The sequence below is a fragment of the Arvicola amphibius genome, chromosome 1 (assembly GCF_903992535.2).
Source record: "Arvicola amphibius chromosome 1, mArvAmp1.2, whole genome shotgun sequence".
In the NCBI taxonomy this organism is placed as follows: domain Eukaryota; kingdom Metazoa; phylum Chordata; class Mammalia; order Rodentia; family Cricetidae; genus Arvicola; species Arvicola amphibius.
Window position 1 is genome coordinate 135,864,215 of NC_052047.1, and position 13,196 is coordinate 135,877,410.

At 46.3% G+C, this 13,196-nt stretch overlaps 1 protein-coding gene across 1 annotated transcript in view; it reads right to left on the reverse strand.

Annotated features, from left to right (window-relative positions):
- Dhx32 (DEAH-box helicase 32 (putative)) overlaps positions 1-13,196 on the reverse strand; it is a 52,412-nt gene that overhangs the window by 23,715 nt on the left and 15,501 nt on the right. Inside the window, exons 2-3 of the mRNA XM_038341891.1 lie at positions 12,403-12,908; positions 1,914-2,107 (exon numbers count right to left, since the gene is read on the reverse strand). Of these exons, the coding sequence (XP_038197819.1) occupies positions 1,914-2,107; positions 12,403-12,684 (476 nt within the window). The 5' untranslated portion in view covers positions 12,685-12,908. The remainder of the gene's footprint in view (positions 1-1,913; positions 2,108-12,402; positions 12,909-13,196) is intronic.

Below are 13,196 nucleotides of genomic sequence, written 5' to 3' on the forward strand. Positions count from 1 at the left end.
TACACTCTTACAGTGTTCACAGATATGTACCTTTGTGACTTTCTCAATAATTAAAAACTATAATTCCATATTCATTAACATAAAAACTTACATCTAAGAGTTCTTTCTAAAGGCTTTCTAAGTCTAGATGGCATTAAAGACATAAAAACACGAACCATGACTGTAGAATTTAGTTGGAGCCATTATTCAATTAGAACAGATAATTCATAAAAAGGAGTGAGACAGAAAAGCAGTGTGGTGGTCCACACATCTAGTTCCTAGACTTGGGGGACTAAGAGCTTCGGGCCAGCCTTGGCTACATAGTGAGATTTTTCTCAACACCCCTCCTAAGCCAAAAATAGTGAAGAAAATGCTAAGCTTAAGCACTCTTCATCCTTCCTGCTGTTTCTTTCACCCTGTTTAACCAGTCTTCAACTAGCTTGTAAGTTCCTAAGAGACAGGGAAGGGGTATCTTTCTTCTGTATGTGCCCTGTATCTAGTAATTTATAAACCCATATACATCCAATGTAGGGGATAAGGCAAAGAAGGCCCAAAAAATGCTGGCTAGACAGCTTAAAGGAAGACTGTGGAACCCTGGGTACGACAGTAGCACAAGCATCTAGGACTGCCCAGGATAGGAACAACTGGAGAACCGCCATAAACAGGCTGCCCATGCGTATTTAAGCATTGTTGGGGCATAAATGAATGAAAATGAACACATCCAATGACTTTGTTTGTTGTTAATTTTTACAAAGGTAATAGCTTCAAGAACTTTATGTAAGTCAAGGCGTTGCTGGCCTAAACATCCCCTATGGCGTGACACTTGGTGGCCTTCTGGATGGCCTCTAAGATTGGGCCAGGACAGTACTCCCTCCTCCCACCATCAAGTTAGTGGACTCCTCTATGGGGCAAGCATATCAGACACTGGACAGCAGTGTGCAGAAAGCCTCCCCTGCCCTGTTATTCTGCAGCAGCACTGCTCAAGAGGAGTGCCACCCACTGGCATGCCACACGAATGGGTTATGGATATGGAGACATGCTGGCCCTGAGACCAGTGTATTCTGATCTCTTGAGCTCAGGGGAAGACCGCGTCCAGGGCACCTGAAGTCCATTGAGCTTTCGCCTCTGGCTGCAAGAAGCTTTGACCACTCCCTGCAAGCGCGGGGGCAGACACAGGCACTGACTGTCGTTGTCTATGAGGGTGCGATACAACTGGCAGGGAACCCTTGGCCCTAAGCAGTTATGGTTCCAGTTCTCCCACTTCATACTTTCCCTTTTGCATTTCTCTTTTCTACTTTATCAAGCCCTTGGAAGACTTTGTTAAAAAAAAAAAAAAAAAAAAGCTAAGCACAAACATCTTATAACACAACTAATTGCAGCTCAGAGAAGGTGCCTTGGAACCCCTAAGACTTCCAAGTATAGCTAAAAAACCAGATCGCAAAGGCCATGTGGAGGCTGAGGGTGGGTGTCACAGAAGCCCACCAAGAGCCTCTAATGCCTACCTCTACAAGGTCAGGCACAGAGTCCTGAGGACTAAGAAGGACTGGCCAATCCCAGAAGAGCCAGGAGAAGGCACAGAGGTGTGGAAACATAGGTATCATGCAGAGCCACAGGGGGCCACGTGGCCGACCACGTGGCACGGCCAGTGGTGAAGGACCCACCAGGAGGCACATCTCTAAGTACAAGATGGAAGGTCTCAGGTGAAACTAACAAGCTGTAATTTTCCCGAGGACTGTAATCACGGAAGTTTAGACAATGACAACTGAGGAGAGCAGGGAGGGAAAACAACAGGTGTGGGTCAGGCTGGAGAGGGCAGTTATTACACCGTGGGTGCTTGGCGTGTGGATGGCAAGGGCAATGTTCCGTGAGGACCGCAGAAACCAAACCCTCGAAGGGGCGCCTAGTGGGAGACGACGCGGCGGCGACATACGAACCTCAGGATCGTTTCACCGGTGCAGCAGTTTTCAAACGGAATTACATAGCCAACTTCGTGACCGATATTAACATCCATTTCGTCGGCGACCCGCAGGGCCAGCTGCACCGCCGTCTGTTTGTGGACCTGTGTGCATATCACGCCCCCGTGCTGGTAGTGGATGGAAAGGCAGTATTCAGCGCACCACTGAGGAACCTTTGACAGGGAAAAAAAACGACACCGGGTCAGCCCCTGCTAGGAAAGACAAAGTCAAAACACAGAGGAGCTGCTCTTTCTCACAGAGCTTAATTACCAGCGCTGAGCGATAGATCGCCCTGTACTCTAATCACTCACTAGTAAATGAAGAGTATGCAGGTGTTTCCAGGAAATCGGAAACCAGGAAGTTTTGACTCCCTGATTTTAGAAGTCAATTTAGGACAAGAAAAAAAATGCCCCTTAATTTCTTTTAGGGATTTTTTTTGTTTTATGTGTATAAGTATTTGGCTCATGTATGTGGTACCACACGCATGCAGTGCCCATAGAGACCAGAAGAGGGCGCTGGATCTTTGAGAACTAGAGTTACAGATGTTGCTGGGAACATAACCCAGGTCCTCTTGCAAGTGTGGCAAGAATTCTTACCTGGTGAGCAGGCTCTCCAGCCCCAGTTTACACCAATTGTGACTTATGCAGACGCAAATTATTTTTTCAGGTAGTAAGAAGGTCCCATCAAAAATACAACTTCTGGTGTTAGCTATTATGTTTTAAAGAACATAATATTAAGTAGCATTTAAATGAGAAATGCAACCCCAAATTAAAGCATTTACATTTAAATTTAAACAATAACAATATCCAAATGAGCTTGCTTAACATAGTTCTACTAATGGAAGCTAAACTTTTTGTTTGTTTGTTTTTCTAAGACAGGGTTTCTCTGTAGCTTTGGAGTATATACTGGAACTAACTCTCATAGACCATGCTGGCCTCAAACTCACAGAGATCCGCCTGTCTCTGACTCCCAAGTGCTAGGACACCACTTATGAAACTTATGTGGTGTATAAGTATACACCACAGTATCACCACTGCCTGGTTATTCTGCTAATTTATTATTTGAATGTAATTAATAATCAATCCAGCTTGCCTAGAGTCCATTTCAAGCAAAGCTGCTCTTCAGCCATTTTCTTTTCAAAATCCTTTTTTATCTAAAATGTGTTACATAGGTAGAGAGATGGTTTAGTAGTTAGAAGCACTGGCTGCTCTTCTGGAGGACCTGGGTTGGATTCCCAGCACCTCTACAGTGGCTCACAGCTGTCTGTAGCTCCAGTTCCAGGGGATATGGTGCCCTCTTCAGACCTTCATGAGCATCAGACATGCATGCATGCATGCAGACAACACACACATAAAAATAAGTAAATTTTAAAAATTAAAAAAATGTGCTATGAATCAACTGAGTTTTAATCAAGTTAGTGTGTGCAAGAATTGTAGTAGAAGGTACCAAATTCGTTCTGTACACTATAATCTTAAGGTGCTATTGATAAAATTATGCTTTGTGGTACACGCCTTAATAAAACCAGTCTAAGGTAGTAAACTGATCTGGGTAGTAAAAGTCTATTGACATTTTAAATTATCTAGAGGCTGCTCCAGAGACTCATTGCGGGAGTCTTAGACTTTATTTCTCACTGTAACTTGGAGGTGTAATTCCAAAACGAGCACCTATCTGCCACAACTAGATGCACAAGGCAGTCCTTCCGCATTGAGGGGTGGCCCTGTCAGCAGGCTGAAAACCATCAGCCATTTAGTCACTGCTATTTTACTCTGTGAAACAAAGTTTAGGATTGCTGCAGCGAGGAAACCAAAATCAAGGCGTCCCTGGTCCCTCAGGAAACAGCCAACCACGCATCCAGGCAGTCCCAGGTTGGCTGTTTAGTGCTAGTTCACAGATGGCGGCATTGGATTCTTTACCTATGAAACAATGAGTTGAACGGGAGGAGACTGACCTCCTCTGAGAGCTCTTTCATCTTCTCCAGGGCACTGCTGTCCCTGCCTAAGTAAATTAGACCCTGCTGTGCTGACCAGGACCAGGACAATGGGGAGGTGGGTGGTGGTAGTGGTGAGGGGTAGGGGTGGGGTAGGGGGTACTTATCATCACTGAGCCACAGGCTCCTCGCCCCCACCACAGATACCCTCAGTCATCACGGTCAGCAAGTTATCCCAGTTATCAGCTAACATTCCTTAACGGAGCAAACCGATTTCTTGTATTTTCCAGAAATATTAAAAGCCTCTAAGATCCTAAATAGCCTATGTGGGGCAGTTTCAGAATCACTGCCCTAAATAGAAATTCACATAAAATTCTGTTTCCTTCATTCCTTGGTGTGATGGTTAAAACCTTCATGGTTATCTTGATAGGATTAAAGTCATCCAGAGGCACATCTGTCAGGTTTAGCTGAGGAGGGAAGAGCTAACTGTGTGTAGACTATCACCCTATAGTCTGGGGTCCTGAACTGAATAAAAAGAAAAGGGGGGGCATAGTGCACTTTGGATTACATGGACAACATGCTTACTGTGTATGCGTGAGCCCTGAGTTCACGCCCAGCCCTGATGTGAAAAAGCTCTCCTCTGTAATCCCAGCTGCAGAGGCAGAGACAGGCAGATCCCTAGAGCTCACTGGCTGGTCTGGCTGAACCAGCAAGCTCCAGGCTCACTGGGAGACCCTTCTTAAAAAATTAAGGTGTAGAGTAATTGAGGGAGATATCTGATGTTGACTTCTGGTCTCCACAATGTCTGCACACCTGTACATATACATTTTTTAAAAAAGAAAAAGGATATGAACTGTCATTGATATCAGTATCTCTCTTCTCCCTGGCGATGGATACAATATGAGCCACTGCCTCAAGCTCCTGCCACATCTTCCTGCCTGCTGGGATTAAAGGTGTGTGCCACCACCCTTCCCTCCTTAAACTGCACTGATCAGGTGTTTTGTCACAGCACAGGAAGGTAACTAATACACCTAACAGATCATTCTCATCCTTGTCAAAGCCTTCCCTTTAGACCTGACTTCTCTTGCCAGCCAAGACCTCCAACAGGACTCTTATGCAAGCGGAATAAAATAACATTTCTAATCTTTTGTCTACCAACAGACTGAAAAATCCACACTTGTGGCTTAATATTCAAAAAAGGAGCCGACACACAGTGGGGCTAACACATGTGAGACTCTGGTGACCAAGAAGATGGGTCTCTGCTCTCTCAGGGCTCAGAGGCAGTGGGGATGTGGGGGCAGGTATGGTGCTGGAATGTAAAAGAAAATCATAATGGAGAAAGTGAAGGAGCCCAGGCTGGAGAGTAAGCCCAAGGCACTAAACCGAGGACACTTATCACAAAGGACAACGGCAGAACCCCTAATAAACTTAGGATGCTCAGGAAAGAAACAGACAGTCCATGATTCCTCATTAAAACCCTGGGGTAATGTGTAATTAACACGAACAAGGAAAAGTAATTAACACTGAGCAAGGAAAGTAAGATGCATGAATGAAGCTTCGGAGTAGCGTGGGAGCCGGGCATGAGCAGGGAGGGAAGCCAGGAAGATGGTCACTGTCATGGTGACTGATGTCCAGAAGACGTAAGATGTGGCTCCCAATGGCCACTGAAAAGCAAGCTAGGATCCTGAGGCGGGGAGGGTGGTCCTGGAGTTTCAGAGCTGATGGACCCTCAGGAGGCCACAGCGTTGGAACTGGGAAGGAGCCTTCCGCAGGTCAGATAAAACACCCAGTGGAGGAAGGACACTCTTACTGGCTCAGAAGAGAAATGTTTACTTAGTAACCAAGTTTCACAGCTGAGCAGAAACCACAACTAATTACAGAGTCGGGAAGACATGTCCATTATATATGCATATGATAATAGTAAACCTCTCTCTCTGAACAGAAAAGGGAGGGGTCCTGGCGTTAGAATTCCTTCCCTTGCCCGCAAGGCTCTAGATCAAAGATCGTGCCTCCTTTGGGGGTGGAATGACCCTCTCACAGGGGCTTCCTAAGGCCACTGGAAAACGCAGATCTTTATATCACGATTCATAACAGTAGCAAAATTACAGTTATGAAGTAGGAATGAAAACAATTTTACGGATGGGGGGGGGGGGTCACCACAACATGAGGAGCTGTATTCAAGGGTTGCAGCACTAGGAAGGTTGAGAACCACTGCTCTAGGTGAACCAGGAGCATTCTGAAGTCTAAGCCGTTGGCAAATGTCAAGTACTGCTGAAAAGGTAGGAGTCAGAAAGAGCCACAAATCTGGGCACTCAGAAACTTGAAGGGGCAGAAGGAGCTCTCCCCGGGAAAGCCTTGGGGCGCTGTGTGGGCTGTGGGAAACACTGCCGACTTCTGTAGTTAAGGTTCCTTGCTTGAATCTGTCATTCCTCCTGGCAAGGCTCATCCTGGCAGGGGCTTTTCATAGTCCTGAGAGGACCCTTACTCCAGTCATCCAACAATCACCCACTGGACAGAAAGGGCTCGGTCTTTGCTACGGTTTCTCTTTGGAAGATCTTCCCCCATCAGCCTACTGCAGGCAGGCTAGGAGCCCAGTTGGATCTGTGGGGGTCACAGGCATGCAGAGAGCTACATCTTTCCACAGCCACTGTGTGACAACAACGACAGCAAGCGCTTGGGAAAGCTGTGCAGTACAGTGGGAAAAAAAATAGGAAACTGCTCCTTGACCACAGGAAAGACAAGACCCCATGCACAAGGCACCTCGTCTGGAGTTCATGTACTCAGTCTAGAAATTCTCACCAGCTGGGGATCAGTCACTCAGAACCAGCTATCAAATCACCATATTTTCTCAACTCAATCCATTTTCTAAGACTGGTTTTTAAGAACTGTCAGACTTGCCTGAGCTAATGGGCTAATCAGTTTATAACAACAACAACAACAACAACAACAAACCCTGTCAGACATGCCCACTGTGTAAAAGTACAATGCAGCGTGCATCTCCTCTGCCCATAGCCTCCCCTGTTTCAAGGACTCCTGGGGCAGAAACAGGGTCATGGTAGTCTATCTCCTGCCATGAGGGCAACAAGGTAGGTAGCTAACCCCAATTCCATGGGTTTTGTGGACTTCTGTTATGGGTGCAAATTCAAGAGGTGAAGCAAAAATGTTCCAGTCCCCATGCTTGACAGCATAGCACACACAAAAGAGCTCAGGCTATGGGATTCTGGGAGACTTAAGGTCAGCTACACAGATTTCCTATGAGACTCTATCAGCCAAATACAGATCAGAATCTAGAGCACAGCAGTGGGCATGGCCTCATCACCGCCAAGATGGCCAGACAACATCCATAAGAGCAGTGCTGGTGTGGGGCCGACTGCCCTTTCGGTCCACAGCTCCAGACAGCTCCTCATCAACACGGGAAAACGAAGGAAGAAAGCCTTTGTTAGACAGAACACTTCCTGGCGCCCAGGTTCCCAAGCCCTTGCGGATATCTTTAGCCTGTGCAGGTGACTCCTCTTTCACATCTTCTAGAATCCCAGGGACACCAATTATAGAGAGCCTCAAAGATCAAGATAAGTGCAGACCTCCCAAGGAGAAAGGATCCTAAGGACAGCAGTAATCCACGTGAAGATAGGAATCTGTCCCACAGGACCTGTGCAGAGGGGCCAGGAGCTGACTCCCAAAGCAGCTCCACCCTACGTCAACCACTAAGTCAGAGCACTTTACCATGGAGGGTGCTGGTGAGTTTCGAATCCTGCATCCCTGCATATTTGGCTTTGGGTGAGTGTAGGTCAAACCTATCTGTAGAGAACTGTGGACAAAGATGCCCAGCAGAGACAAGAGACATCTGATGCCACCAGTGTCTTAAACGAAATCTTAGCTGTTTTGTGCTTAATGTCACTGACCCACCTGACTCTTGGGAGATTAGGGCAAAAGCTGGAGGAGACACAGTCGGTAGCTCTAGAAATGCTTCACCGAACAGTGACAGAAAAGTCTCCTCCAAGGAACGAAAGCAAACTGTCTTTCTCTTCCCTAGGGCAGTTGCTACACAGCCCTGCTGACGTCAGTGGCAGAAAGAGAATGTGTCTGAGGGACTTTGGCCCTAAATATAGGCTTTTCTTTGAAAGACTTAAAACTGTGGGGAATAAGAAAAGAGTCTTGGAAACAAAAGAAGCTACTTTCAGAACTTAAAAAACAAAAACAAAAACAAATGAATAGACCCATTTCTATTTGTATACAATCTGGCTTCTCTAAACCAGAAAGGCATTGCCTCCGTCCTCAACAGAACAAAACCACAGCTAACTAAAATGATTAAGAAGTTAAAACCGGTGCTGTCCCAACCCTCAGGAGGTGGAGGCTGGAGGGGAAGATCAAGGTCATTCTTGGCTGGCTACACAGGGTTACTTTGAGGTGCTATCTCAAAGAAACTAATCTTCAAAGCGGCAAAAGAAACCACATGCCTAGTTATATATAACAACTGTGACAACATTTACAGCATATATAGTGATTCTTGCTCTTAGTAATCACAAATTCTAAAGAAAGATGTGGGGCAGCAAGTCTGAGATGACAAGTCTGGTGAGACCGAACAGGGAGACGGAGACGGAAGTAATGGGGGCTGTGCTGCCGAGAGAAGGGTGCTACGGAAAGTGGGGAGGCTACAGAGAGACCAGAGCTGAGCTGCTCTTAGAGGTCAGTGGTATAAATGCACCCTGACATAGGCAGATAAATTTAAAAGGTGAACAAACGGAAATACACAGAAGTGCAAAGAGGGAGAAACAAACAGGAAGACAGAGGTGGGACGAAACATGGAGCTAGGCAGGCAGAAGAACTGGCAGGACACGGGGAAATCATACTTCCTTCCCAGTAGGAAGAGGTAGAAACACAAGAAGCCAACGGCAACAGGCACATCTGCTGCCCAGCTCTCAGTTTCCAAATGCAGTTATCTGCTAAAGAAACCAGGGATCCCTAAGAAGAATGGCCATTTCCTAGGCTGGCACAGAGAATTGCTACAGGAGCCTGGGACAGCTTACTGTGCGAGCAATAAAGTACTCCAGAACGAGGCAGGTGAATGACAAGGACAGGAGTCGCTCTGAGGTGCTCTAACTGGCCACACTGGGACAAACTGAGCAACACAACAGGTTTATTAGTGAGTGACATTTCTCCACAGAGGAGAAATGGGTCTATGCTAACATAAAGAGTGAAATAAATAAAGTACTAAGAATAGACAGCTAACCAGGTGTGGTAGCTCACACCCACAACCCCAGCATTTCAGAGGTTGAGACAGGAGGATTATTGGGAAAGTTTAAGGTTAGCATGGGCTACAGAACAAGACCTAGTCTCAAAGAAAAAACAAAAATAATATAAACATTTTTAACTAGTATGCCTGGGCATGATGGTACTTGTCTTTAATCCCAACCACTGGGAAGCAGGAAGATTTCTGTGAGTTTGAGGCCAGTCTGATCTACATATCAAGTTCCAGGGCAGCCAGGACTTCATAGAGAGACTCTGTCTCAAAGACAAAACAATAAAGTAAGAAATCAAGAGCTGACTCTTCAAGAATGTCATGCAGGCAACGCAAAGGCAGAATTAGGGCCACTGCTAGCTGTCACCAGGCATCTCAGAATTACAGGGGGACCACTGCTAGGCTGCCAACAGTGCAAGGTGACTATCCCACAGTAAAGCAGGCTGGCACTGTGGGCTCATATGTGACAAGCTGCATACTCCACACAGTCTATGAAACCATAAGGAGAAACAACAACTTGACAGCTGAGAGCCAGCAGGTGCCACCTCTTCAAGAGCTCACAGCAGCAGCCTGCCTCAGACAGCATGCTCAGGAAGCACCAGTGCAGCACTCCCAGGGAGCTACCTGCAACCATCCTGTCCTGCCACAGGCAGAGCTTGGACTAACCTGAGGACACCTCAGTCACCATCGAAGTCGACAGAACTCACTGTGCCCTGAAAATGCCAAAGTCCTGAAGGACCGAGGAGAAGCTGTTTTAGATTAGTTTTAAATGACAATGAGATACAGCATAATTCTGGATTCCATCTGGTTGGAGGATGATTTCATGTTTTTATGACATCCCAGCTAGTAAATATAAATATCCAGGAAACAGGAAAAAGCAAGACATCAGCGTTATACTCTCTTTCTGATGCTTATGTTGTTATTGTGAGAAGAGGACCTCATGCCGCCTCCCTTCCTTCGACAGAGTCTTGTTCTGTAGCCCATGCTGGCCTGTAACTGCTCATCCTCCTCCCTGAGCCTTTCAAGTACTTAGATTATAGGCATGCACCATGCCTGGCATTGCGAACTTTTATGCTTTCTTTTAGACATGGTCTGTCTATATATCCTTGGCTGTCTTGGAACTCACTATATAGACCAGGCTTGCCTCAAACTGAGAGAACCATCTGCCTCTGCCTCCTAAATGCTGGGATTAAACACGTGTGCCATCATGCCTCAATTTATTCTTAAAAGGCGCCAGAATAGGGGCCAGAGCGATGGCTCAGGGGTAAAGACAGCTTGCTGCTTCCACAGAATCAGAGCTTCCCACACTCACACAGGGCAGCTTGCAACCACCTAGAACTTCAGCTCTCTTTTGGCCTCCGAGGGCACACACACGGCACATCTTCACTCAGACACACACACACACACACTAATAAAAATAAATCACCAGGCATAGTAGTGCACAACTTTAATTCCAGTACTCAAGAGGCAGAGACAGATGGATCTGTGAGTTCAGGTCTGCATGGTCTTCATAGCGAGTGAGGACAGCCAGGACTACATAGAGTCTCTGTCTCTGCCTCTCTGCCTCTCTCTCTCTCTCTCTCTCTCTCTCTCTCTCTCTCTCTCTCTCTCTCTCTCTCACACACACACACACTAAATCTTTAAAAATTTTGTAACAAAAACGTGTGTGTTCATGTGTGGGAGTGGGGGGATGCTGATTCAAAATGGTAAGACAATATCTCTGGAGACTCTGGAGACAGCTGTGGAAAACATCTGTACTATTTCTGAAACTTTATGAATCTGAAGTAAACACAATAAACATAAAAACAAGATTTGAAAAAGATAAATTTTAAAATAAAAAAAATCCATGTGTCCACAAAACCCAGAAAAGATTTCATTTAGTTCTTGTAACAAAGTAAATTGAAATAAAAATAAGTCACCAGAGTGAATAAAAAGCCATTTAAAAGAAGCTCTTGCAACTGGAAGCAAAAAGCCAGATCTGAACCCAGCCCTCCTCTCTCCGCAGTACAGAGAAGGTGACCTGGAAGAGGCAGCCGCCGTCTGAGTGTTCTCTTCAATCAGCCTAGGAGACTCTGCCACCCGAGCCAGCACACTGCCAAAGGCTTCCAGGCCACAGGTCTGTCCTCTGAAAAACCACTGCGCCTTCTATCAGATAATCTCTGTGGTCTATTCTAAGGGTCTCATTATAAGAATCTACAATGTAAAACACCAACCTCTCTTGAGTCAGAAGTTGAAGTTCAAACACAACAAAGTGACAGGAAGTATTCAGTAACTGTCTCTTTGGAGGTCGGGACCCACCCCTCAACACAGTTATCCTCACAACAAAGCACTGATTCTGCCCAATTCACAAATCCTCCTTGGCTCACACTGACATTGAAAACATCTGCATTCCGAAATTTTATCATTTGAGCACGCTAGAAATCGAATCTGGGGTTCAGACATTTTTGTCAAGTGCTGCAAAACCAAGCCACACCCCCAGCTGCTACTGTCCTCTAACAGCCTTAACCCTTTCCTCTCTCCATAGGCCCAGACCTCGGTACCATTTGGCCATTCCGGTATTTCTACCTGCAAAGCAAATGAGGATTTCTACTGTTGCACATACTCATGATCCCAGCACTGTCAGGTAGAAGCAGGAGAATCAGGTATTCAAGGCCAGCCTGGGTTACACGAGAACTTTTTTCCAACATTAATAAACAAAATATAAGAGGAAAATGATTCACTGTGCATTTGGTTTCTGAGCTCAGCCAGCTTCATATGTAAGAAAAGCCACACAGGCTGAGAGATTGCTCCGCAGTTAAGAACAGCAGGCTGTTCTTCAGAGGGCCTGGGTTTAGTTTGAAGCACTCACATGATGGCTTACAATTGTCTTTAATTCTAGTTCTAGGGGATCTGGCACCCTCTTCTGGTGTCCTTGGGTACCTGGCACACACATGGTGCACAGACTCTCATTGGCCAAACACTCATAAACATAAAATTAAAATAATCGAAAAACCTTTAAAGGAGGAAAAAGCAAGAAGAGTCGGGCATCTGATTATACCCACTGGCACACAAGCAAACATTAAGGATAATCCTCTGAAACCTGGAGGGCTTTAACACCTACTTCATCTTCTAAGACCTCATCTACAAATGAGATCATCTGAATTCTTATTCCGGGATAATCTAGGCACACTCCACACGGTTTCCGTTGCGTAATAACCAACGCTGGTATACAGCACCCAGGCTGCTAATGCTCTTTTTGTCTGCTTGCAACATTTTACACACGCGAAACCTCAAGGCCACAGGCCTTGCTGGCGGCTCCTCACCTGAGAGCTCTTGCCACACTTGGTGTCTCCTGACACGACCACAACCTGGTTTTGCAGCAGGCACTCCATGAAGGAGTACTTTTCTTTCCATATTGGAAGTTCTTCTCTCTCTTTCAACAGTTTATAATATCGTGATGAATACGGCAAGCCGTCAAAAGGGTTCAGCTCCAGATCCTCGCAGGCCAGGACCCCTTCCTCGTCCCCATCACTGGAGTCTAGGGACTCGGGAAAATAGCGTTTTTCGAGGGAGGAGTTCGGATGCTCCAGTTCCTCTTCATCCATTTCTTCCCGCAGCAAGCTCAGGCCGGTCACATTCCAATTCCCCCGTCAGCAGCCCATGGCAGCCAGGACTTGAGGCCCACTCACACACTCAGCCAGGCTCCCAGACCCAGCTCGGGACTTCAGCAAGTTAATTCCTCAAACCCGTGTCCCTCGTTGCTGGGTTACCCTCTGCGCCGGGTCACTTCAAGGCTCTTGGTCTGTTACATGGCTTTCAATAAACCATGCTGAAAAACAAACACATGGGAGATGAGTGTAAAATCTGGTAACAAATAAGAAGCTAAAAACAGAAAACACAAACACACTCCAAGCAAACAGTCAGCCTTTTCTGTGGAGTGGTTACTGTCTGTCCTGGCTGCTGCCCGCTTCCCACCGGGAAGAATTCAGGCTGGCTTTCACAGTGGTTCCGCGGCTTTGGAAAATGAGCCTCCCTGAGCCCGGTGCTCTTTCCCTGACCTCTGTTCAGGCCTCCGCGTTGCTCTGGCTGTGAAAGGAAAGCAACAGGGAGGCTGGTC